General features: G+C 40.3%; 1 protein-coding gene across 1 annotated transcript in view; it reads left to right on the forward strand.

Annotated features, from left to right (window-relative positions):
* hsdl2 (hydroxysteroid dehydrogenase like 2) overlaps positions 1-26,632 on the forward strand; it is a 160,835-nt gene that overhangs the window by 128,418 nt on the left and 5,785 nt on the right. Inside the window, exons 5-8 of the mRNA XM_073048607.1 lie at positions 845-948; positions 1,431-1,529; positions 14,095-14,289; positions 24,395-24,466. Coding sequence (XP_072904708.1) covers positions 845-948; positions 1,431-1,529; positions 14,095-14,289; positions 24,395-24,466 — 470 coding nt within the window. The remainder of the gene's footprint in view (positions 1-844; positions 949-1,430; positions 1,530-14,094; positions 14,290-24,394; positions 24,467-26,632) is intronic.

The following is a 26,632-nucleotide window of genomic DNA, read 5'->3' on the forward strand; positions in this document are numbered from 1 at the left end:
GCATGAAAAAAAATAATACATTAGCCGCTCCGTTTTAAAGGCAGCAGAGTTCAAGGCTGTTCAAAATGTGGGAAAAAAGTAGCGGCTTAAAATCTGGAATCTACGGTACCTTGTTATTGCAGTAACTGCTGAATAAAATGGACCTTTCCTATTCAGCCTATCAAAATCTCTCAGAATTTTATGTGCCTCAATAAAAATTCTACTCTACATCGTCCATATTATTGAAAGTGAGCCCACCCTTGTCACTCCTGGCAACATCCTTGTAAATCTCCTTTGTGACATCTCTCAAGCCATCACTTCCTCCTTTTAATATGAATTAGATCCATTCATTTTTCAGGCAGGATGGGATTGCATGAAAGACCTATATTACATGTCGACTACATATATGATGAAGTTGTGGTGGGGGTGGAACACCAGGGAGTTGGGAGGATTGAACAAAACTGAGTGGAAGTTGGGCAAAACAGATGTCAAAACTTTTGATGAACATTGTAATTAGTGTTTAATTAAATAAGTGCTTTGAGGAGATGTTTTCAGTATATTCTGTCACAATTCTTTTCTATAACATAAAATATTTGCCGCTGCATTTTCTGTATTATGGTAGTATCCACACTTCACTGGTCAACAAGTGCTTTGGGATTCTCTGAAATTGAAATATAAATGCAAGATGAGGGTAAAAAATATCTTTATTGGCTCATAAAAATCATTTGTAAAGATTCTTCTGAATTATTGTTAACGTAAAAGCTGAAATTTTATGCCTAGTTTTCTGTTGAAAAACCAGTATGTTAATTCAAATTAGATTATGTATTTTGCATTGTACTCAACTCATTTCTCTCCTCTGCCTTAGGTCCAAATTGTGCATTCCTTATCTGAAAAAGAGTGAAAATGGGCACATTCTGAACTTGAGTCCTCCTCTCAACATGAATCCGATATGGTTCAAGAATCACTGTGGTGAGTTGAAGAGATATTCATGTATTTTTTCTGGGAGACTTGAGAAATTGGAATTGTTGTCATTGAAACAGATGGAGTTAAGGGGAGAGTTCATCTTGTGGTTTAAGATCACGAGGGCTTTTCGATTCTTCCCACTGATATAATAAATATTTTATCAGAGTCAACAAGCTATTTTTTTGTTCAGCAAATTCTTTATCTAGGTCCAGAATGGACTGTCAGAAAAGTTGGTGATAGCTGATTCAAAAATCACTTTCAATGAGTGAAAAGAACTGTAGGGCTCTCAGTGAAGAGGAATTGGCTAGCAGCTTCAAAGCACAGATGCAGACATGATAGGTCAAATGATGTCCTTCAGTATTATAATTCTTTAAATCTTCAGTATTAACTAGAAATAAATATGGAAAAATGGTTTATATTTCTTATTCCTGAAGTCTGAAGAGGCGGACTATAGTGCTCATGATCCAAAAATTTCTTTCTGTTCTCAGCGTACACCATGGCTAAATATGGGATGTCGATGTGTGTTCTGGGTATGGCCGAGGAATTCATGGGAGAAATTGCAGTTAATGCTTTGTGGCCAAAAACCGGTAAGGGTACCTTGATTTTCTTCAACCTGCAGATAATAGTTATTTTGTACTAATGGTTGTATATTGAATATTTAATGCTATTTTAATTGAGACTTTGCTCCTTTCCTGGAGGTGTTGAGATAGATGTGTGAAGTATCAGGTACTGTTGAGTATGCTACTTGGATGATGAGTCTTAACGTTATTGCACAAGCATATATTTGCAATGCATATAGAAAAAATTGGATAAATATTTGGTGAGTGTGGGGGAAGATATTTGGAAGGGTTGGTTGAAGGGTCAGGCAGGTGAAAGTTCAAACTGGACAGAAAGACTAGCATAATATAACTGGACAGATTGTGTGTGCCTGTGTCGTACATTGTTTAACGTAAATACAGGTTTCCCCTGCTATCCGAAGGTAGAGCGTTCCTATGAAATGGTTCGTAAGCCGGAATGTCGTAAAGTGAATAAGCAATTACCGTTTATTTATATGGGAAAGATTTGTGAGCGTTCCCAGACCCAAAAAATAACCTACAAAATCATGCCAAATAACACATAAAACCTAAAATAACAATAACATATAGTAGAAACATGAATGATATGATAAATACACAGCCTACATAAAGTAGAAGTTCTTTTCTGCATTGCAGCACTGTCTCGCGTAGTGAAAATCTCACGCAAGCACTCTCGGCAGAAGCACTCTCTCCAGTGACCTTTAAGCTATGAAGCTGCCAAATCAAACCAAATAACACATAAAAATACACAGCCTATATAAAGTAGAAATAATGTATGTACAGTGTAGTTTCATTACTGGAATCGGGAAGACAGTTAGCCTATCAAGATTATCTCCAATGTTGACGATTGCCAATTTTATATTGTACTCTTTCCAGATCTCTCACAAAATGCCTCGGAGTTGCCCTCTCTGTCAGTGGTACTTACAATAAATCGCATCACATTTTGTGTATAGTAAACCTCAATTGTGCCTATTAGGCCTTGGTCGCACAGCTGCAGCAACGATGTCGTATTCGGCAGTAAGAACGCAACACGAATTTTACCGCCATACTCGGTAATGCCAGGTGGATGAGCAGCACAATTATCGACAATCACAAGACCCTTATTATCGAGGTTATTTTCTCTACAGTATTTTTCAACAAAGGGACTAACGCATCCACTCATGTACTCAGAAAAAAGCACTTGGGTATTCCAACCATTTGGATGTGAACGGAACACAACAGGAAGTGTTTACTTATCAACGCCTTTAAGTGCCCTGGGATTTTCTGAATGGTACACTAGTAGAGGCTTAAGGACAGCATTGCCAGTGGTATTAATAATAAGCATTAGGGTAAACCTGTCCTTCGATGCCTTGTGTCCCTGAGCCTGCTTTTCTTCTATCGAAATAAATGTCTTGCTCAGCAATTTTTTGCAATAAATTGCAGTTTCATCACAGTTAAACACTTGCTTATACGAATAACCACCTTCTGTAATTATTTTCTTCAGTTCTGCTGGGAACTTTTCGGCAGCTTCAGTATCAGCTGAAGCACTCTCCAGTAAATGTTAAACTAGGAAGCTGCCCTCGCCTCAGAAACCGATCAAACCACCCATAACTACCTTTAAATTCCACTTACAAGGATAAGTTCCAAGAGGGAAATCAGAGGGGAGGGACAAATGGACAAGGGAGTTGCTAGGGAGTGATCGCTGCAGAAAGTAGAAAGTGGGTGAAAGGGAAAGATGTGTTTGGTGGTGGGATCCTGTTGGAGGTGGTGGAAGTTATGGAGAATTATGTGCTGGCCATGGAGGCTGGTGGGATGGCAGGTGAGGACGAAAGGAACCGTATCCCTGGTAGGATGAAGGGAGGATAGGGTAAGAGCAGACATGTGTGAAATGGAGGATATGCGGTTGAGGGCAGTGTTGATGATAGAGGAAGGGAAGCCCCTTTCTTTGAAAAAGAAGGACATCTCCTTCACTTTAGAATGAAAAGCCTCATCCTGAGAGCAGATGCGGTGGAGATGGAGGAACTGAGAGAATGGGATGGTCATTTTACAAGTAATAGTGTGGGAAGAGGTATAGTCCATGGATTTATAATAGTCATCAGTGGATAAGCTGTCTCCAGAGATAGAGACAGTGAGATCGAGAAAGGGGAGGGAGGTGTTGGAAATGGACCAGGTAAATTTGAGGGCAGATTGGAAGTTGGAGGCAAAGTAGAAGTTGACGTGTTCAGCATAGGTGTAGGAATCAGCATCAGTGCAGTCATTGATATAGCATAGGAAAAGTGTGGGACAGTCACCAGGGTAGGCTTGGAACATAGACTGTTCCACATAGCCGACAAACAGGCAGGCGTAGCTGGGACCATGCAAGTGCCCAAAGCTACTCCTTTTGTTTGAAAGAAGTGGGAGGAGCCAAGGGAGAAATTATTTAGATTGAGGACAAGTTCCACCTGGTGTCCATAAAGAAACGGAGAGTTTTGAGGCCTTCCTGGTTGGGGTTGCAGGTGTATAGGGACTGGACATCCATAGGAAAAATAAGATGATGGAGGCCAGGGAACCTGAAATCATTGAAAAGATCCAGAGTATGTGAAGTGTCTCGCTCTTTTGTAAATCCCCACTTTAGGGGCATCTGAAATGCCACCTGCTTGTGTCACGTTGTTGTCAATCACTATCAGAGCATGTCAGTAAGTTAGCCATAGCCATTGTTTCATCATGACAATGTTATGCACAGATTTACCTCAGAAAGATACCCCTGACATTGGTGCCATGCTGGGAAGAGACACATTTGAAGCAGAGGTGGTTATTATGTTGCTGGAAATGCATTAGTTTCTACCATTTTATTATTGGAAAGAGAAGTATCCTTTTCTTCTTTCTCTAGCCTTGGATCCTGGAATGCTAATCAAATGCAAGACATTGAACTTCCCAGTGGCCGGGCATTTTAATTCCCATTCTGACATGGCTGCCTTTTGTGCCATAAGGAGGTCATCCTCAGGTGGAGAAGAACCTGATTGCATGAATGTCAATTTCTCTATCCGGTAAAAACATTCCCTCCCCCTCCTCACGTCTTAATAAGCTGGTAAGGAAGGCGGGCTCTGTCGTGGGCAAAGTACTGGAGAGTATAACATCGGTAGCAGAGCGAAGGGCGCTGAGTAGGCTACGGTCAATTATGAAAAACCCTGAACATCCTCTATATAGCACCATCCAGAGACAGAGAAGCAGTTTCAGCGACAGGTTGCTATCGATGCAATGCTCCTCAGACAGGATGAAGAGATCAATACTCCCCAATGCCATTCGGCTTTACAATTCAACCGCCAGGAGTAAGATATGTTAAAGTGCCGGGGTTAGGACTCAATTTATTTAAGTAAACTACTTAAGAACTTTTTCAAAGCTATTATTAATGCTTTTTGAGAGGGTGATTTTAGATGCATATCATATTTTTACTGAGTTAAGTATTGTATGTAATTAGTTTTGCTACAATAAGTGTATGGGACATTGGAAAAAATGTTGAATTTCCCCATGGGGATGAATAAAGTATCTATCTATCTATCTATCTAGAACCACTTTGGTTCTTTACCTTTTCTCAACTACCTGTCACCTCCCCTTTGGCCTGCTCCTCCCCTTTTTCTTATGGCCCACATTCCTCTCCAGCCCTTTACCTTTCCCACCCACCTGGCTTCACCTATCACCTTCCAGCTATCTGCCTTCCCCTCACCCCACCTTTATATCCTGTCATCTTCCCCCTTTCTTTCCAATCTTGGAGAAGGGCCTTGGGCTGAAACATCAACTGTTCATTCATTTCCATAGATGTTGCGTGACCCACTAAGTTCCTCCAGCATTTTGTGTACATGGTATTGAATATGTATTTCTACTTACCTTCAAACCTTCTGAAGAAGTTGAGTCAAAAGAATGCATGAATTTACATGTCAATAGGTGGAATGCAAACCATCCAACATCTTGCATTGGTAAGAGCTGGCTGAAGTATTTAAATTCTGCACAAAGGTGCATGACAAAGCAGTTCTTGGCTATCACTGGTGGGTAGAGCTGCAGCTGTTAAATGGAAATGTATCTGTACAGGATGATTACCACCATTACTCTGTCTACAAAAGTATATTGTCCACAGGAAGAACTAAAGTCACACTAGTAAAGTTAGGTCAACATGCCTCCATATCTATTCTCTGTCCTTTTGATGATAAGAACAGAAAACAAAAATAACAAAACTAGTTCCATTCCTAGGCTCATGCTATCCAGGTTTGGAGATACCACTTGCCATAAGTGGATTAAAAGTATGGAATTTTCTACCTGTTTCTTCCCTTTTAACATTTATGTTACTAGAAAGTATCAAAGATGTGGAAGAAGATTATTTGACTCAGTAGAGTTTGGCAATTCCCTTTGGAAATCCACTTAAACTACCTTAGCTGATCCACCAACTGACTGACAGGTGTGTATTTTTATCTTGTTTCCATAGGGTAAATATTTCCTTTTCTTTGTCTTGTTAAATTAAATTCTGGTAGTGAGCCTAAATAAAAGACTTCAGTTCATGGCACTGAGTAAGAAATAGTATTGCACAGTTTGACCCATCAAACTTCAATGTAAAATGTCACTTCACGGTCTTTCCAACAGCAGGTCTGCGTAGAACAAAACAATATCCTTCTAAAGAAAATCAGTTGAAAGTTCCGAAACATGTAGATCATTGCTAGCTGAGTTATTTTGAAGACAGGGAGGTTGTGCTAATTTATTGAACAAAAATCTCAACTCCAGTTATCCTAGTGGGTGGACTGTGAAAGGAAATAAATATTTGACTATATTTGGACCACATCCAAGGTAAATCTACAATGCAGGCGTGAACTTGCCCAATTGATCGAAACCATTATGTATGAGAAAGGTTATATTCTTAATCAGAGGAATTTGTGCCATTTAAATTATCACTGCCTTTGATTTCTGATGAGGCAGGCATTGCAATTTTAAAGTCTTCTCAACCTCACGTGTTATGGTTTACTAATAACTGAGTTTTAGGTTTATGCCACATTCACCTTCCTCAGATCTTACTGATATTGCTGAAATGCATAGATAGCTTTCAAGGGATTAAGCACAGAATGCTGGCAGAAATGGATTTTTGAAGGGCCGTAGTACTGATTATACACCCTGCCATTTGCAGCTTACAAGTATCAGAGAAATTAAAATGATTGTAAATTAGGGCTGTATATGATCATAACTCTTGCAAATAAGGAAATTGTTTTAACATGAATGAGAAAGAAAAATATTGTTATTAATAAGTATTGATGACACCTATGGACCTGTCACTGACTTTGACCCTATTTTGCTTTGGTATGGAAATAGACTTCAGTAATGACACATAATTATTAATCCATGCATTAGGATAATGTTATATCTTTAGCAGTTGAGCCTCTATTGGCCAGTGTGAAACTTGAGTTGAAGTATCAATTTAAAAGCCTTTTTGCTGTGATGTTTCACTCTCAGATGAGCTCAACACCTCTTATGCACACTTGGAATTTTGCCACTTTGAAAACCCACTGCAATTTGCTTATCACCACAGTAGGTCAACGGCAGACGCAATCTCAATGGTTCTTCACACAACCTGAGGCCACCTGGGAGAATACAAGCACTTACTTCAGGATGCTGTTCATCGACTGTAGCTCAGCATTTAACATCATCATTCCCACAATCCTGATTGAGAAGATACAGAACCTGGGCCTCTCTACCTCCCTCTACAATTGGATCCTTGATTTCCTAACTGGAAGACTAAAATCTATGTGGATTGGTCATAATATTTCCTCCTCGCTGATGATCAACACTGGCGCACCTCAGGGGTGTGTGCTTAGTCCACTGTTCTACTCTCTGTATACACATGACTACGTGGCTAGGCATAGGTCAAATACCATTTATAAATTTGTTGATGATACAACCATTGTTGGTAGAATCTCAGATGGAGATGAGAGGGTGTACAGGATTGAGATATGCCAACTAGTGGAGTGGTGCCGCAACAAGAACCTGGCACTCAATGTCAGTAAGACGAAAAAGCTGATTGTGGACTTTAGGAAGGGTAAGACAGAGGAACACATACCAATCCCTATAGAGGGATCAGAAGTGGAGAGAGTGAGCAGTTTCAAGTTCCTGGGTGTCAAGATCTCTGAGGACCTAACCTGGTCCCAATATATCGATTCAGCTGTAAAGAAGGCAAGACAGTGTCTATACTTCATTTGGAGTTTGAAGAGATTTGGTACATCAACAAATACACTCAAAAATGTCTATAGATGTACTGTGGAGAGCATTCTGACAGGCTGCATCACTGTCTGGTATGGGGGGGGGGGGCTACTGCACAGGACCGAAAGAAGCTGCAGAGGGTTGTAAATTTAGCCAACTCCATCTTGGGTACTAGCCTACAAAGTACCCAGGATGTAATCAAGGAGCAGTGTCTCAGAAAGGAAGCGTCTATTATTGATGACCCTCAGCAGCCAAGGCATGCCCTTTTCTCACTGTTACCATCAGGTAGGAGATACAGAAGCCTGAAGGCACACACTCGGTGATTCAGGAACAGCTTCTTCCCCTCTGCCATCCAATTCCTAAATAGACATTGAACCTGTGAACACTTCGTCACTTTTTTAATATATATTAATTCTGCTTTTACAGAGTTTTTAATCTCCAATATACATATACTGTAACTGATTTATTTTCCTTCTATATTGTGTATTGCATTGAACTGCTGCTACTAAGTTAACAAATTTCATGACACATGCCAGTGATAATAAATCAGATTCTGATTCTAAAAGGGGGAATAAAACTACATCTGTACAAATCCTGGCAGTATCTGATGACCTGAAGATCTCTGTCTCAGAGGCTGAAAACAGAAGATCTTTCAAGAAGATGAACCTTTGCAAGACATAAGGGCCCTGACGGTGTACCTGGTAGGGCAGTGAAAATCTGTGCCAACCAGCTGGCGGGTGCGTTCAAGGACATCTTTTAGCTCTCACTGCTACAATCAGAGGTTCCCACCTCTGCTTCAAAAGGGGGACATTCATAACAGTGCACAAGAAGAGCAGGGTGAGCTGCCTTAATGACTGTCACCTAGTTGCACTCACATCTGCTATGAATAAGTGCTTTGAGAGGTTGGTCATGGCCAGAATCAACTTCTGACTAAGCAAGAACCTGGGCCAACTGCAATTTGCCTGTTGCCACAGTAGGTCTACGGTGGCTGCAATCTCACTGGCTCACCACTTGGCCTTAGATCACCTGAACAATAGCAACTGGCTGCTGTTTGTTGGTAACAGCTCAGCATTCAACACCATCATATCCCCAGTAATAATCAACAAGCTCCAAAACCTGGGCCTCTGTATCCCTCTCTGCAACTGGATCCTTGACTTCCTCATCAGGAGCCCACAGTCACTGCAGATCTGTAATAACGTCTCCGTCTTGCTGACAATCAACACTGGCTCATCTCAAAGATATGTGCTTAGCTCACTGCTCTACTCACTCTACACCATGATTGTGTGGCTAGGCACTGCTCAAATGCCATTTTTTTCTTTTTTATTCTCTTTTTGAACTACATATTAATTTTAAAATATGTATTTCTTACATAATTTATAGCTTTTAAAAAAACTTATTGTGCATTGCAATGTACTGCTGTCTCAAAATAACAAATTTCACAACATATGTCAGTGATATTAAACATGATTCTGATTTTAATAGCCTTTTTAAATACCTGACTTTTAACAATTTTTAATAAATGGCAATTCAAAAGTTCAAAGGTAGAATTTAATGTCAGAGAAATGTATACGATATACATCCTGAAATGCTTTTTCTTCACAAACATCCACGAAAACAGGGAGATGCCCCAAAGAATGAACAACAGTTAAACATGAGAACGCTAAAGTCCCCCCAGCTCCCCCCTCCCGCTGGTAAGTGGCAGCGAGCAACGATTCCCCCTCCCCCCACCCACAAAAAAAGCACATTGGTACCGTCACTGAGCCCAAGCATGTGCTAAGCAATAGCAAAGACACAGACCAAAGTTACCCCAAAGGCTTCGCATTTCATCCAACATTCGACATACCACACGTTCTCTCTCTCCCTGGCCCCCATTTTCATAGTGAGCGGGAGATATAAGAACCACCTGCTGGATTATGATGTTAAAAGTCTGTTCCGTGGCTTTTTTTGAGCTCTGTGTCCAAAGATCGCAAAGACCTCCACCCTCAATCTGCCCATCTCCAGAGCCCCGAGATCTCAGGCTTCCGAATGCGATCCAGACCGTCAGGCCAAACTCTTGGCATTTCGAATAACAGCCAGTTGTGGAACTCCGAGAATGGGTCCCATTCCCACAAAGAACCGAAGCCTGCGTGTAACTCCAGGTCAGGGTCTTCAAAAGAGCCTTGAACGGGAAAAATAAAGATATTAAAGATAGAAGTAGAGCTGTTTCCGAAAATGCAAACAAAGGAGTCGCTGTTAGGCGCCGTTATTCCTCCTGAGCGCCACCTTCAATTGTGTTTTGAATCTACAATACTGGTCAAAAGTTTTAGGCGCATGTAAAAAAATTCTGTAAAGCAAAAATTCTTTCAAAATAATGGAGTGGAAAGTTTCTGAATATAAAAAAATTACTATAAGGAGTAAACAGTAAAAAACTAAATCTGATCAATATTTGGTTGATCAACCTTTGCCTTTAAACTGCATCAATTCTCTTAGGTCCACTGCCATGCAGATTTATAAGAAAATCAGCTGGGTGGTTGTTCCAAGCATCTTGCTTCTTCTGCAGACTTTGGCTGTCTTGCTTGCTTGCTTCTGTCTCTGCAGGTAATCCCAGACAGCCTTGATGATGTGAAGGCCATACCATCTGAAACCATATATATATAAAAAAAAGGGGGTGCTTAAGACTTTTGCACAGTACTGTGCTTCTGACCAATAGTGCCACATTTTTGTAACCTTATCAATGAATGTATGTAAAAGAAGTAAGAGATAGGTTAAATATTCCTCATTTTTAGTGGTATTCATTGTTACAGAGAATCAAATCACCTATAAGGGAAATATGTCATTTAAATCATGTTTCTATATTTAAATCTCTATTTTTGTTTTAAATAAGGAGAGCTGTGGTAAGATGAATGTCACAAATATATTTAATAAAATGAATGACGAAGAGTTTTGTGTGTGATATAAATACTGTAAAAATAATCATTGATTTGTTCGGTGAAGTCTACAAGAGAATGGGCCTTCAGCAAATCAGAGGTCTTTCACCAAACTGTACCACTACACAATACCCCTTGACAGTTAACATTCACAATTAGATCCAGGAAAATGTGATCCACTTTCCAGACATCAACAGCTACCTTTAGTAGAGGCTGGTGAAATTCACCACAATCTCTAGTTTATCAGCAGGCCTTTATTCATCTGAGGAAAAGAATGTTTAAAGATTAAGGCAATCAGATACAGCACAGACCCTATGGTCTGCTTGGTAGCAGTAATCCCTATCGTACGCTTCAGAGTTGTGGACGCTATGTACGCTTCAGAGTTGTGGACGCTATGTACGCTTCAGAATTGTGGACCACTTACAGCACTGGGAAGGTATTACTAATATTATCTTTGCAAAATTCTACAGATCTATAGGTAGAATAAGTGAAACTATGTCAGTGTACTTTCCCAGGCCAACATCGCCATCCTTGAGGCACTGAGTACAAGCAGCCATCTCTGATCGACAGTCCTGCATGACACCAATTTACTAAAAAAAATCATTCTACTTTAAACTCTGTCCTGGTATGAAACTGAAAAAGGCAGATGAAACATGATATTCCCATCAAACAGTGGTTATTTCTGATCCAGATCGCTCAAGTAGAGAAGGAGCATTTGAGAGTGCACTCTTCAAGGGAAGTCCAGTATAAACAGTGCATTCTGCCTCCCAAATAGTCCAACCATGTACACTTAACAAGCACCTCCTACCCCCACTGATGGCCAAATCAGTTACTTCAAATTGGAATGTAAGCAAATTGTCTTCATACATGGATGACTGTCCAAGAGAAAAAACAAGCAATATCTTAAAAATATATCAAAGTATATTTTGGAAGATATCTGCATAGATGTATTTGACATTGATTGCATGTAACATTAAGGTTTTAGGATTTAGACCTATTGACAAAGAAGAAACAACAATATATTTCTTAATTCAAGAGATTCTGGAGGATGACGTGAGACCTGGAGGGAAATCTCAAGGTGGTGGTTTTCTCAATGCTAGAAGGATTGCTTTGTCCTGGATAATGTTAATCATCTTGAATGTTGTTGAAGCTGTGGTAATCTAGGCAGCTGATGTGTATTACATCACACTTGGGCCTTGCAAGTGGTGGAAAGGGTTTGGGTATGAGGAGGTAAGTTGTTCACAGTATGTATGTTGCTCGTCCCGAGAGATTTCTGATCAGTGGTGACCTTCACAATATTGATGGTCAGGGACTTAAAGATGTTAATCCCTTTGAATATCATTGGTAGTTGGTTAGATATATTTTTGTTGGACATGATCATTGCCTGGCACTGTGCAATGATTACATTTTGCCAGCTATCAGTCTGCACCTGAATTATTGTCTAGGTTTTGCCACTTGTAGATATGTATGTGCTGCTTCTCTGTTGAAGAGTTATGAATAGAACAGAACATCATGTAATCAACAGCAAACATCTCTACTTCTTTCCTTGTAGTAGAAGGAAGATATTGATGTCTTAGAATTTTGTATCCTGTAATGTCTTTGTTGGAACACTTTGACTTGAAGGACTTCAGCAGTTCAAGTTAGGAGTTTACCAATACCTTCCAAAGGCAACAAAAGACTGGCAACAAGTATTGTCCTTATTTCCTAAAAATACATAAATTAAAAAGTACCTTCCTGATTTTGACAGTGCTGAGAATTTTTCAGTTTTCAGTACCGAGTATTTTTCAGTTCAGTGAAAATGTTGGCAGTCCCTTAGTATCCTCAGCAAAGCAACTTCAGTGCTTCAAATAGCAAACACGAGGAAATCTGCAGATGCTGGAAATTCAAGCAACACGCACAAAATGCTGGTGGAACGCAGCAGGGCAGGCAGCATCTATAGGGAGAAGCACTGTCGATGTTTCGGGCTGAGACCCTTCGTCGGGACTCACAAAGGGTCTCAGCCCGAAACGTCGGCAGTGCTTCTCCCTATAGATGCTGCCTGGCCTGCTGTGTTCCACCAGCATTTCGTGTGTGGTGCTTCAAAAAGTTTAGCTTCCAGTGATAACAAACCAAATCTGCTTAGAAACTGAGCGACGGACTTGACACTGATGACGTGCTTCATAATAACTGAGTTAAGTTGAGAAAAAGTACGTTCAATCCTTTATTATGAAACCAGCAAAGACAAATGATCTTATAGCAAGATTAGAAATTAGCATAACCAAAATTAGCAAGCTAACAAAATAAGCGGAATAAGAATGATTAGTGTTCGAATTAGCAGTCAACAAAATATATCATTCAAGTCAAAAAATGGATGCATGACTCCTACATGGCTCATTGCAATTTCATCACAAAGACTCCCTAAAGATAAGCAATAAATACCAGGTTTGTTGGTGATATTATCTAAAATGTATAGTTTATGCAACTCATAATGTGCTTTATCCTAACAGCACTGTGGGTATACCTACACCTCAGGTACTGCAGCTGTTCAAGAAGGCAGCTCATCACCATTTTCTCAAGGGCAACTAGGGATGGGCAATAAATGCTGGCTTAGCTGGCGATGCCCACATCCCGTACGTGAATTTTAAAAAAATTACAACTGTAGTCATGGGGGTGCAGTGGAAGCAGGGGAAACAAGCACAAAGGAGCAAGGCACGTCACTATTTCCTGCTTTCCTTGAGCCATTAGTTAGCTTGGGAGATTTAGCAGCATCATCTTTTGATTATTTGTAACACTTGATCAATATTGTGTAGATTTTTTCACAATCGTTCAGCAGTACTTCTCAGGTGGCGGTATGTTTGTAATGTAGGAAGAACACAGCAAACTGCCAAACCATATGATTTGTTTCTGAAATGTTTTTTGAGGAATAAGTATTAACTGGGGCACTGGGGTGAACCCTACTGACTCCCTCCAGTGCAGATCTTCCCGTATTTGCAACTGCCAAGAATGCTGGGTTAGCACATCTGAAGTTTGTGCGCCTTTTGAGTAAAGTCACCAAAGACGGGTGTGGGCTACAGTAAAGGTTGATGATTTTGAACCAGCCCACCTGCACCACTACCAGTAAGTTGTCCGCAGTGTGCAGGTGAGTGGTAAAACCTAGGAAGAGTTGACGTGGAAATGTGGGGAGAATAAAATGGATTTGGGCAGGGTTAGTGCAAAAGGTATATGATGGTTGGTGTGGGCTGAAGGACCCATTTCTGTGCTGATTTTTCTGACTCTGACTCTAACCCTGCAATCATCATGTCACGAATTGGTTCCTACTGCAATTTGCTCTGGATATCCTGTACCTTTTTTGAAAACAAAACTTCTGTCCCATATGGCCTGCTTTTATTATGATCATGCTCCGTGTTAGCAAACAACAAAATGAACCTTTAAGTTCATTTACTGTATATAATAATTTTAAGTATTATATATTAAAAATACATTTCTTTGACGTCTTGCAGCCATTCAGACAGCTGCGATGGACATGCTGGGAGGACCTGGTGTGAGCAAACAGTGCAGGAAGCCTGAGATAATAGCTGATGCTGCCTATGCCATTTTCTGTAGGCCAAAGTCATTTACTGGGAACTTTATAATTGATGAAGAATTTCTCAAAGGAGAAGGAATAAGCGACTTCAATGTCTATGCAGTTGAACCAGGTACGCACAGAGTTCTTGCAGTTTTTAAACTGTTATGACTAAACTGAATCCTGTATTCACCATAGTTTGCTGAAAAGAACCAAACTGGAGCACTGTTTACACTGTTTACTGTTTACACTGGAGCAGAGGGATTAAAGGGAAAATTTTACAAACTAAGGTACTGCGTGGCCTTGATAGGAGGGCACTGTTTTGAGAATTAGATGATTTTGTACACTCGTGAAGCTTGTGAAGAGAATTTAATAATTGGCATTGTGAAACAATAAAGTTACAGTTGAAGCCAGGAAATACTTGAAGCATTCAGGGGCTCAGAAAGTATCTGAGGAGAGACACAGTTAACTCTTCAGAACTGCTATAAGATCATTGACCTGAATAGTTAACTCTGTTAACTCTCCATAGGTGCTGACATGCTGAATCTTTATTTTTGACTTCAGGTGATTGCAATTTTTTTTTGCTCTTAGATTTCTTTAAGGTTATTACAGTTTCAATTTAAAAATGTATGGCAGAGTATAGAAGATCACCGTCCCAAAATTAAAATGGTGTAATTATTTGAGTTGAAAGGCCTTCGTTGGGTAAACAGCCTCGTGTTTTATGGTTGCAGCGTGGAATGAGACTTTAGAAACCTGCTCCCCAGCACCACCAACTGGCCAGAGTCTGGAACTACATCATTAAAGTAAACTTAAAAGGAATTACATAATATCAGAAGGAAGTGGCTCTCGCTATTAATTAGGCACAAGAGACAGCAAATGCTGGAAACCGAGAGCAACACAGATTGGAAAGAAGTAAAGGAACCCAGTGAATCAGGCAGTGAATGGAGGGAAATGACAGTCTACGTTTTAGGTTGAGACTCTTCATCTGGACCAGATAAAAGAGAGGAGATAGCGAAAATATAAAAGTGGGGGGAGGGGATGGAGCAAGAACTGACCGGTAATAGGTACATCCAGGAAAGGGGTAGAATGATATGTAGATGAGGAAGGTTTGGGAATGATGTAAGCAATTGGAAGGTGATAGGTGGAAGTGGCAAAGGGTTGAAGAAGATGGAACCTGATAAGAGAGGATGGTGGACCATAGAATAAAGGGAAGGATGGGGAAGGGGAACCAGTGGGAGGAATGTGCAGGTGATGGGCAGATAGAGAGGATGGAAGAGGGAAAGGTATAGGGTGATGAGCACCAGTAAGATCAGGAAAAGAAAGATGGAAGAGGCAGAGAGGAGCAGTTACTGGAAGTTAAAGAAATCAATATTCATCAGGTTGGAAACTACCAAGGTGGAATATCAAGTTCTGTTCACTTATCTATGTTTATAGTCTCAACACAGCAGTGAAGGAGACAGTTGACAGACTTGTCAGTGTGGGAATGGGTAATCAAATTTAAATAGCTGGCCACCAGGAGATCTTGGATGGGACAATGGAAGAAGCAAATGTGCTGTACGAAGCAGTCCTCCAATCTGCATCAGAGCTCACTGTGGTAGATGAAGCTGCAGCAGATGCAATGAATAACACCGATGGGTTCGCATGTGAATGGTTGCCTCACCTGGAAGGACTATTTAGGGCCCTGGATGGTTATGAGAGAGGAGGTGTAGGGACAGGTGAGCACTTAGTGCACTTGCAGTTATAAGTCCTGTTATGAATGTTATGAATGGAGGGGGTAGCCCCCTCCTTTGTGAGAATCGCAAGATCACTATTGAGTCAATTCAGGAGACACAGGAAATGAGGGAAAGACATGCAGAATCCACAAAAGGGTTGGAATGTGTCCTGGCCTCCGAAAGGCGGACCCATTGATACCGGCTATTGTCTCTTGGAGACGGACTTGTGTATTGCATCCTGGACGATGCAATCAAAGCCCCAGGCAATGAACCAAGGAGGAGGTTGGTGGAGGGATTGCATCATCCCCAACCTGATTGACACCTGAGACCCTGTGAGTCAGGATAAAAAGAGGGTCTGTGGGAACAGCCCCTCAGACGCACCAGAAGAAACGCTAGCGATCCCGTAATAGCAAAAGCCGGTGGAAGGCCACGTGCGTCCACTTCCATTTGCCCGGGATCGGTGACCTTTGCCACGGAAAAACGGTTTTTAGCTAACAACAGGGAACTCAACTCTCAACGACCCGCGAAGGATTGACATCATAAACAGAATGGGCAAGTTTTAACCCGTCTCTCTCTCTCTCTCTCTCCAACAATTGCCACACAGGGTCCCCAACGGCTGCAGCCTGTATGAACTGAATGAACTATATATTTCCATCGAACAATTCATTATCCCCTAGACAACGATACAGCTTATTTCTTATTGATTATTATTATACCTGCGCTTTTAGATTTAGTATTGACAACGTATATTATCTGTGTGTTGGCATTGATATTATTTTTGTGTATTTCTATCAATAAATACTGTTAAAAATAGTACCATCAGACTTCAACGGACCTCTCTATCTTTGCTGGTAAGTGACCCAGTTATGGGGTACGTAACAGTCCCTAGAAGGGGATTGGTGGGAAGGATGAGTGGATAAGGAGGTCACAAAGAGATGGCAGTAGTTGTGGAGAATGATAAGAATGATATTTGGATGCACAGGCTTGTGTGGTGGTGAATGGGGTCAGGACAGATGTATGGGAAATGGAAGAGAGGCCAGTGAGGACTCCATCTGTAGCAATGGGGAGGGGGCAGAAGCCCCATAAAAAACTAAGTATTAATTGGCTCCAGAGACTTCAGCAGAGTTGAATATCTGTGCTGTCTGCAATCCAACTATTGATGACCTCCATCATCCTGAGGGTTTGAGAAGCCCAATTTCAAAGACAGTGCAACTCAAATGTAATGAGACAGCTACTGAGTTGGAAGCAAGAGTGGATTTGTGATTGATGCGGAATCAAATCTCGTAAGAGGCATTGGACTTTACGTTATTTATAGAAGTATCAGGTTTATTTGTGGATGAGTCATTTTTGATTATTTTATTTGCAGCAATAAAAACCATTTTACGGTATTTATCAATTCAGGTAATCAGCAGAGCTTAGTTCCTTCAGGAAACAGCCTGAAAGTTTCCCTTTGTTGTTATATTTGATACTTTATAATAATAATAAATGTGCCTCATGCTTAAAACTATACCACCGCTCCCAATCATAAGAATTAAAATTGAAAGACGTGGGCTTGTTACAAGAGACAGGCAATGGAGACGTGAAGTTAATGAAGTAGAATTGCAGCTGCATTACTGTACAAGACTCAGTGGGGAGCTGTGGTGCAGAAGCAACTAGCAGCATAGGTGGCCTAGCAGAAGCCAATGCTAAACTGACTTGGGGTTTCCACAAAGAAACATGGAAGTCCTGACATAAGCACTTCTGCCAAGTGGAAGATTTAGCCCTTGAAGTTGGTGGCTTAGCCATTTGCAGAAAACCACATTGAAAGGTTAGATTGGAAGTACTCTGGTACAAATATATATAGAACTGAGGAGTCACTGCGTGTGGATTTAGAAAGAGTGCTTTGTAAAATTATTCTGAATTAAGTTGATAGGCTAGATTAAAATTGTTTTCATTACATTAGAAAGATTTTTATTTCCATTCTTTGCTCATTCACCCTATACCCTAGAGTGATTGAACAAAGAATGAAAATAAAAATCTCTCTGAAGTAATGAAGCCCCATTGAGTGTTGACTGAAGGTCAAACTTTTTTTGGAACCAAGAATATAAATGTTAAATATCCCTGAATTACTAGACCAGAAGCTGGTGAAACACAGTGAGCACAGGAATTTGGGTGAATGGGACAGGAATATAGTAGGGAAAAGTAGGCTTATTTAAAAACAGTTAAGAATAGTAAATAATATACTGACAGGCATAGTGAGCAAGATCCAGTATATAAAATGGAGGCAAGTTCTAATGGAACATTCATTTTGGAGTGGTCATTTTGAGAAGTGCTGTTTTGAGTTTTAACTGCTGAGGCTTTGACAAGAAGGATGAGCGCTGACAAGATCTTTACTTTTTCATCTTTTAACAATAGAGATAGAAACAACCTTCAGTGGAGTGTTATGCTCCTCCAGTGAAATGTCAAAGTCAAACGCGCCTGACAACAGTGTCTATGGGATGTGTGCTCAGCTGCTGTTCCTCTCAGAGTATAAGAATTACTCAGGACAGCGGCTGGACACCTGATACAAGAGAAGTGTTATAAATGGAATTTCACCCAAAGAGATAGATGAGAAGGAAGGAAGTGTAGGAGTCTCCTGTGGTTATTCCCCTCATTCACAAGTGTACTAGTTTTGGATACTGTTGGGGGGAAATTGACTCTTCGGAAAAGCAACAGAAGCAGTCAGATCAGTTGATTCTGCTGTAGAGCTGGGTAGGTCAGAGCACAGCTGAGCAGCAGTGATAGGCAACTCTACAGTTGGGCACAGATGGACATTTCTGTGGCTGTGAGCAAGACTACAGGGTGGGGCATTGCCCTCCGCACTGGTGGCAGAGTCAAGGATGTCTCTGATTGGATGCAGGACATTCTGAAAGAGGGGAGGATGGTGAGCAGCAAGAGGACATTGGTACCAATGACATAGGCAATGTCTTCCTGACATAGATAGGAAGAGAGATGAAGTCCTGCAAATTTAGGGATTTAGCAAAAGGTTAAAACAATGTCCTCGAGTTTATAATCTCTGGATTACTCCCCATGCTCTGTGCTACAGAGGGCTGGAATAAGAGGATAAGGCATAAGAATACATGTTTGAAGAGCAGACAGGAAGGCTTCAACTACTTGAACCATGGGGATCTACTATAACCACAGATGACCTGTTTAAGGGGTGCAGGATATATCTCAATTGTAGGAAAACCAATATCCTTGCAGGGAGATTTACTCCTGCTATTCACAAGGTTTAAACTATTATGGCAGGGGTTTGGGACATAAAATAGTGGTGTATCAGATGAGAAAAGTGAAGCAAGTCTAGAGATTAATGTGAGCAGGTAATGAGAGGTAATTTCTGTAATATTGAGTTAGTGCTATGCAGCAGATGGGACAGAATATGTCCAGTATGTACAGGAAATTCTTCTGAACCAATATGTGGATAGACCTACACTTAAGCAGCTCTTAGAAATGAGCCTGGGCAAATGGTCGATGCGTCAGTGAGGGAACACATTGGGACCAGTGACTATGATTTTCTAAGTTTCAAGCTAATTGCTGAAACAATAGGACTGGTGTTCATATTAAAGTCCTAAGTTGGAGGAAAACACGAGGAAATCTGCAGATGCTGGAAATTCAAGCAACACACACACAAAATGCTGGTGGAACACAGCATTAACAAGTCCTGATGAAGGGTTTCGGCCCAAAACGTCGACAGTGCTTCTCCCTATAGATGCTGCCTGGCTTGCTGCGTTCCACCAGCATTTTGTGTGTGTTGCCTAAATTGGAGGAATGCTAATTTCAATACATCAGACAAAAATTATCAAAATTCATTGGGAGAGGCTGTTTACAGATAAAGGGACATCTAGCAAGTGAGGTAGGAAGAGTTCAGAGTCAGCATGTTTTTGTTGGGAAGGCTTGTAAGATTAGAAAACCTTGGTTGATGAAGGATATTAAGAATTTGGTCGAAAAAAGGTGTATGTCAGCTATAGGTGTATGGAATCAAGCAAGTCTCTTGAGGAAGATACATAAGTACATTTAAGAGAGAAATTAGGAGGGGTAAATAGTTCATGATATTTCAAGATAAAGGAAAGGAGATCACACAAGATATACACAAGGTAAAGGAAAATCCCAGGAGATTCTGTAAGTGTTTTTTTTAAGAGTAAAAGGGTAACTACAGAGACAGTAGACTCTCTTCAGGATCAGTGTGCATGTGTGGAGGGATAGAAAGTTGGTGAGGTGTTAAAATGAATGCTTTACATCTATATTCACTGTGGAGAAGCACATAGGAGCTAGTAAGTTCAGAAGAAGGAACATTGATATCCTGGATATATCAAGATAATGAAGGAGGAAGTATTCAAGGTCTTGAAATATATAGAGGTGGATAAATCATCAGGGGCTAACCAGATTTATCTAAAGATTTTAAGGGAAGCAAGGGAAAACATTGCTGGGGCACTGGCAGAAATGATTCATTAGCCACAAATGATGTGAGGATAGCTGATGTTGTGTCTTTCTTGAAGAAGGGTAGTTGGGATAAGCCAGGAAATTACAGACCAGTGAGCCTTGTATCAGGGGTGGGAAATTTACTGGAAGGGAATTTGAGAGACTAGGTTTACTTATATTTAACAAAGCAAGGACTGATTAAGGATAAAATATTTTTGTGCATGGGAAATCATGCCTAATGATTTTTTTTTAGTAAACTGAAGCTGATTAATGAGGCTCGGTCTACATGAACTTTAGCAAGGCCTTTCACAAGGTCCTGCATGAGAGGCTAGTCTGGAATGCTAGAATGCATGGAATCCTGTGTGAGCTAGCCAATTAGGTACAGAATTCTTATTACTATCACTTGAATTATTTTATCGTGGTAATGGAGGGTTGGTTTTCAGATTGGTGACCTGTGACCTGTGACGTGTCATGGGGATTGATGCTGGATCCTTTATTGTTTGCTTTATACTGTATATTAATGGTTCGGATAGGTACCTAAGGCTTTTGCACAATACTGCATTTGTCACCGTGGAGCAGAGAGCAAGTTTGTAAATCTGGCGGAAGCAAAGGATGTTGGGAGTGGTGAGGATGGAGCACTCTGGGGAGGTGGGGTGGGACAGGTGGCAAAAAAGGAGTACCAAGGGCGGTGGTGGCACTGGTTCAGACACACCCGTCCCTGAGACACAGGCAAGGTCATTTGATTCCAAACAATTGGTTAATTGATCATTACAGAAAGTCTCTCTGGTGCTTCCCACTCCCTTCCCCTTTTCCCAACCATGATTCCCCTCTCTCTGCCCCCTTCCCACTCTCAATCCACAATAGAGGCCCATATCAGATTCGAGTATATTATCACTCACATATGTCATGAAATTTGTCTTTTGTGGGGTTTTTTTGTGGCAACAGTACAGTGCAATACATAAAATTACTGCAGTACTGTGCAAAAGTCTTTGGCACCCTAGCTATATATCAGACTTTTGCACAGTACCGTGCAGGGCAAGTTTGCAGATGAGATGGTGTAGTGGACAGTGAAGAAGGTTCTCTGAGGTTACAAGATCTAATCAGTTGGGACAATGAGCAAGGGAATAGCAAGTGGAATTTAACTTGGACAAGTGTAAGGTAATGCATTTTGGGAAGTTAAGCCAGGAAAGGACGTACACAGTGAATAGACATGGTGAGCCAGGTGACGTGTTTCTGTGCTGTACAATTCTATGACTAAAAATGAACAATCTGTGACCAGTGAACTCCTGTTCTACTCTTCAATAAGTGGTTTATCTTCTCTCTCCTCAGTTACTTTCAGTATTATCTGACTCGTTTAATTATGGCAAACTGCCACCCTCTTTCAATGAGGCATCTATTATTCTTCTATTAAAAAAGGGCAAAGACCCAACAGAGTGTTCCTCGTATAGGCCGATTTCTTTGCTCAATGTTGATGTAAAGATCTTAGCTAAAGTTTTGGCTCATAGATTAGAAACTGTCATTCCCTCCATTATCTCTGATGACCAATCAGGTTTTATCAAAAACCGTCCCCTTTTTTTAACATTCGGCGTTTATTTAATATCTTATACTCACCTCCAGCTGGGATTCCTGAATGTGTTATTTCCCTCGATGCGGAGAAAGCATTTGATTGTATAGAGTGGAACTACCTTTTTGCAGTCTTAGAAAAATTTGACCTCGGTCAGAGTTTCATCTCTTGGATCAAATTGCTGTACCTGTGTCCTACTGCTTCTGTTTTAACTAATTTTCAGAAATCCCAGGTATTTAATCTCAAATGTGGCACCCGTCAGGGATGCCCCTTAAGTCCCTTTCTCTTTGTTTTGGCTATAGAACCTTTGGCGATAGCATTTCGAAATTGTCCTGAATTGACCGGGATTTGGAGAGGGGGTGTTGAGCATAAAGTTTCTCTTTATGCTGATGACTTATTACTCTTTCTCTCAAATCCGTCTACATCCTTACCTCTAATGTTTTCACTTCTTGACCAGTTTAGCCAGATCTCTGGCTATAAACTCAACTTACATAAGAGTGAACTTTTCCCAATTAATGAAGAAGCACAAGAACTAACATTTCGTGATCTCCCTTTTAAAGTAGTCCATAATCAATTTACTTATCTTGGAATTACAGTCACAAGGAAGTTTAAAGATCTCTTTCGTGAAAACTTTGCCAATCTTTCATATGCCATAAAACAGAGTCTGGCACAATGGTCACCTCTATCTATGTCTTTGGTAGGTCGTATTAATGTTGTTAAAATGTATGTTCTCCCCAAATTTTTATACTTATTTCAATCTATCCCAATTTTTATTCCTAAATCTTTTTTTGATTCCTTAGACTTTATTATTTTGTCATATCTGTGGCAGAATAAGCGCTCTAGAATTAATAAAATCCATCTCCAAAAATCTAAAAAAGAGGGTGGCATGGCTTTACCTAACTTTCGTTTATATTATTGGGCAGCTAATATACGCTGTGCTACCTTTTGGTCTTTCTTCCATGGCCAACCCGAGTGCCCTAATTGGGTGGCAATGGAGTTGAGCTCCACTAAAGAAGGCTCTGCACTCCCTAGTAGTCTGTCCAGATTAATAGCTAATCCTCTTGTTAGACACACTTTACGTATATGGGCTCAGTTTAGGAAATGCTATGGTTTCCATGGTTTTTCCGTTTCCAGCCCTGTCGTACATAATCACCTTTTTTTACCTACTACGTACGATTCAGCATTCCATGTTTGGTATAGGAAGGGCATTAGACCTTTTGAAGATCTTTTCATTGATAATCGCTTCGCTTCCTTTCAGCAGCTCTCTGTAAAGTTCAATCTGCCCAATGCTCATTTTTTTAGATATCTCCAAATTAGACACTTTATTGCTCCTTTAATTCCTAACTTTCCTGAAATGCCTGCGAAAAATGCTATGGACTTATTTCTTTCCATTAATCCACTAGGTAAAGGTTTAATATCAATTATTCGAGATAAATTAGCAGCCTTACGACGGGCCCCTGTGGATAAAATTAAAATGGCCTGGGAGCAGGATTTAAATACCTCCTTATCTGATGAGAGCTGGGACTCGATTCTCAAATCGGTTAACTCAACCTCTCTTTGTGCGCGCCACTCCCTTTTACAGTTTAAGATTGTTCATAGAGCCCATATGTCTAAATCTAAACTATCTCGATTCTACCCTAACATTAGTCCGCTCTGTGATAAATGCAAGAGGGGCGTGGCCTCTCTCATTCATATGTACTGGTTCTGTCCTAGCTTGGAGAAATTTTGGAAAGATGTCTTCACCACGTTATCGTATATTCTGAATCAGCACCTAGAACCAAACCCCTTAATTGCTTTGTTCGGTTTCTGGGGCGAGACAGATTTACGTCTGAGTCCGACCAAATGCCGAATATTATCCTTTGCCTCTCTCCTGGCTAGACGCTTGATCCTCCTTAGATGGAGAGATGTTGCCCCGCCCACTCATGCGTAATGGCTTAACTACATTATGGCCTGCTTGGACCTCGAAAAAATTCATTATTCAGTTCTTAATTCGGATCTAAAGTTCCATAAGGTCTGGGGACCTTTTATCCAGTACTTTCATAACCTTCCTCCTGACTAGGGTTTTTTTTTCTTTTCGGTCCCTTGCTTTCCTTTTTTTTCTGGTAGTAGGCATTATTATCCTCTGTTGCTAAGTGTATTCATAGTCTGGGAGTTTGATTGTCCTGATTTATATTCTCTATATTGTGTTGTGGTTGGTCTGGAGTTTTTTTTTGTGTTGTGGGGCTGGGGAGGATACTAAGTTTATTTGTCTTTAATTTAGGTGCTTTTTTGTTAAATTCTCTTCCTTTGTAGCATATTGTCATTGTATGCTTAATTTTGCACTGTATCAATGTTCCTTATTGTGATTTGGGGTTTTTTAATTTGTAAAATGTATAGAAAAAACTAATTAAAAAAATAATAAAAAATAAGTGGTTTATGAATGTTTCTCTGACGTCCCAGTGATGCGCCAGAGATTTAAATCACACCATTGTTAAAACTTTAACCTTTGGTGATAAGACTTTAATTACACTGATCTGAATTTACAGGCCATCCACTATTACCTGATTTCTTTTTGGATGAGGATCCTGAAAGTTTGAGCAAGAAGATGCAAGAATTTGGTAAGTCCCTTGTATTCCCTGTATCTCAATGCTGATACGACATCTAGATGAACTGATGAATATTAGAACTGAATCTATTGTTACTCTGTATCCTCGTCCCCAGGATGAGATTGATGCAAGTGGTAGTCAATTAATCTGTGCTAAATTGTTGGAGAGGAGCAATCTTCTTGATTTTCTTCACACAGATTGACTCATCTTTAGAAATTTGTGTAACACTGTTAATGCTATGAACAGCAAATGAAAATCAGTTGGAAATTGAGTGACCACCCTGTGGTTTGTTAATTCTTAGACTTTCTCCTTTGACTTTGTGTTTTAATACAACGTTCTCAACGTGTGAGTGTCACATACTTCAGTGAGCTGTGGGAGTATGGGTGAAAACTCAAGACAAAGGAACAGAGGGGCCATGAAGAACAAAATAGTCTGCTTAGTTATAGGAAGACGGGAAGAAAGATTGACAAAGAGAGAAATGCATATTATTTTATTAAAATAATTCTTATTGTGGCAGCAGTTTACATTCCTGGGCTGGAGTGGTCGATGAGCTTTGCATTTCATATTTTCAATACCACTATCATTGGGTAGCTTTGTGCAGGGGCTTTGAGAAATGGACCACCTACATAACCCTGACCCTTCCTTCCCCTAGAGTCAGCTAGTCAAAAGCTAACATGATGAAATGGGCATAGCTGCTATACCTAAGACCTGCTGTTGGTATGACAGGCAGACTGTGCTCCAATGTTTGCTGCTGTTTAAGAATGATTGCTATACAGTTTAGACCGCCCTGGACTCAATTCCTGAGCCATGAATTGTACGTCATCACTGTTCAGTGGTTGAGCATAAAAAGATGATAAATTCTTATTCCTATCACTTCAATTATTTTATCATTAATATCCACAGCTAAAAACTTTGCAGTGTACAGGTCTATGATTATTGTTCAAACATTTAACACAGAGGAGGTTTGTTGGTTTATTACGCCGCTGTAGATGTTTGAAAGAGCTAAATGTTTTTCTTCATAGTCCTGCAATATTGCCCTGTCATTTATACTAATTTTTATTTGAAACTTGCAATTAAAATCACTTCCACTATTTCAGAAAGTAGATTTCAGATCATTGTAATTTGTTGCAAGGGAAGAGAATAATATCTCTGGATCTTCCTTCAGGTTCTTTTTTGAATCATCTCAGATCTATGTCACCTGATAATTGACCTCCTACTATTGGAGTTATTTTCTCCATAGTTATCCTATCAAGCCCAAACATAATTTTGAGCTCACCCCAATTTGTTCTGTGCAGTGGCTGGGATATTCCTCCGGTATATCTGAACTATTTATGTCATAAGAACATAAGAGCGGAATTAGGTCATTCAGCTCTTAGAGTCAGCTCTGCCATTTCACCATGGCTGATTTATTATCCATCTCAATCCCATTCTCCTGTCTTTTGCCTGTAACATTTGACTCTCTGATTTAAAAAAAACCTATCAACCTCCACCTTAAATGTAGCCAATGACTTGACCCTGCACAGCCTTCTGTGGCAATGAATTTCACAGGTGTCCTCCTTCGCCTTGACATCCGTCTAAAAATATGCTGAGGTTTGGACTAAATTCAGTATAACGTCCTTGATTTGGTACATTATTGGGTGGAAATTTACCTCATTTGTGCCTGTTTTTTAACGTATAAAATGTGCATAAAAATCATGCTGTGTTTTTTGATGAAATTGAGTGGATATTCACCTTGATGTGTGTATCATTTGTTCAACATTATGAGAGTGTGATACGCTTTTTTTTCCATTATCAGTCGAAAATTGGTGTAAATGTGTGCAACCTACAGCCTGAGTATTTCCTTCACAGTGAAAGTATAATGAAACCCTGCTGTCTGTTGTTAGTCGTACAATTTAGAGTAACTCTTCTGCGATGTCAGATCAGTGATCTCCTTGTGCTATGCACTAGAGTGCCTACAGCAGCTTTTCATTGGAGTGATCAATGTTCACTGGCAACAATGTAAACCTGCAGTTCACAGAGCACAGCAATGAGACATGTATGGATCATTGGGAATGGGGAGGAGTGGTGTATGGGCAGATGGAAGGGAAATTTGTGGTTTTCCCCTTCCTTAACCCTCTCCTACATTGTCCCTTCATTTTATGGCAGCCTACTGTAGAGTTGCTGTGGGATATTGCACTC

Source organism: Hemitrygon akajei, chromosome 6 (genome assembly GCF_048418815.1).
Source record: "Hemitrygon akajei chromosome 6, sHemAka1.3, whole genome shotgun sequence".
NCBI lineage: Eukaryota > Metazoa > Chordata > Chondrichthyes > Myliobatiformes > Dasyatidae > Hemitrygon > Hemitrygon akajei.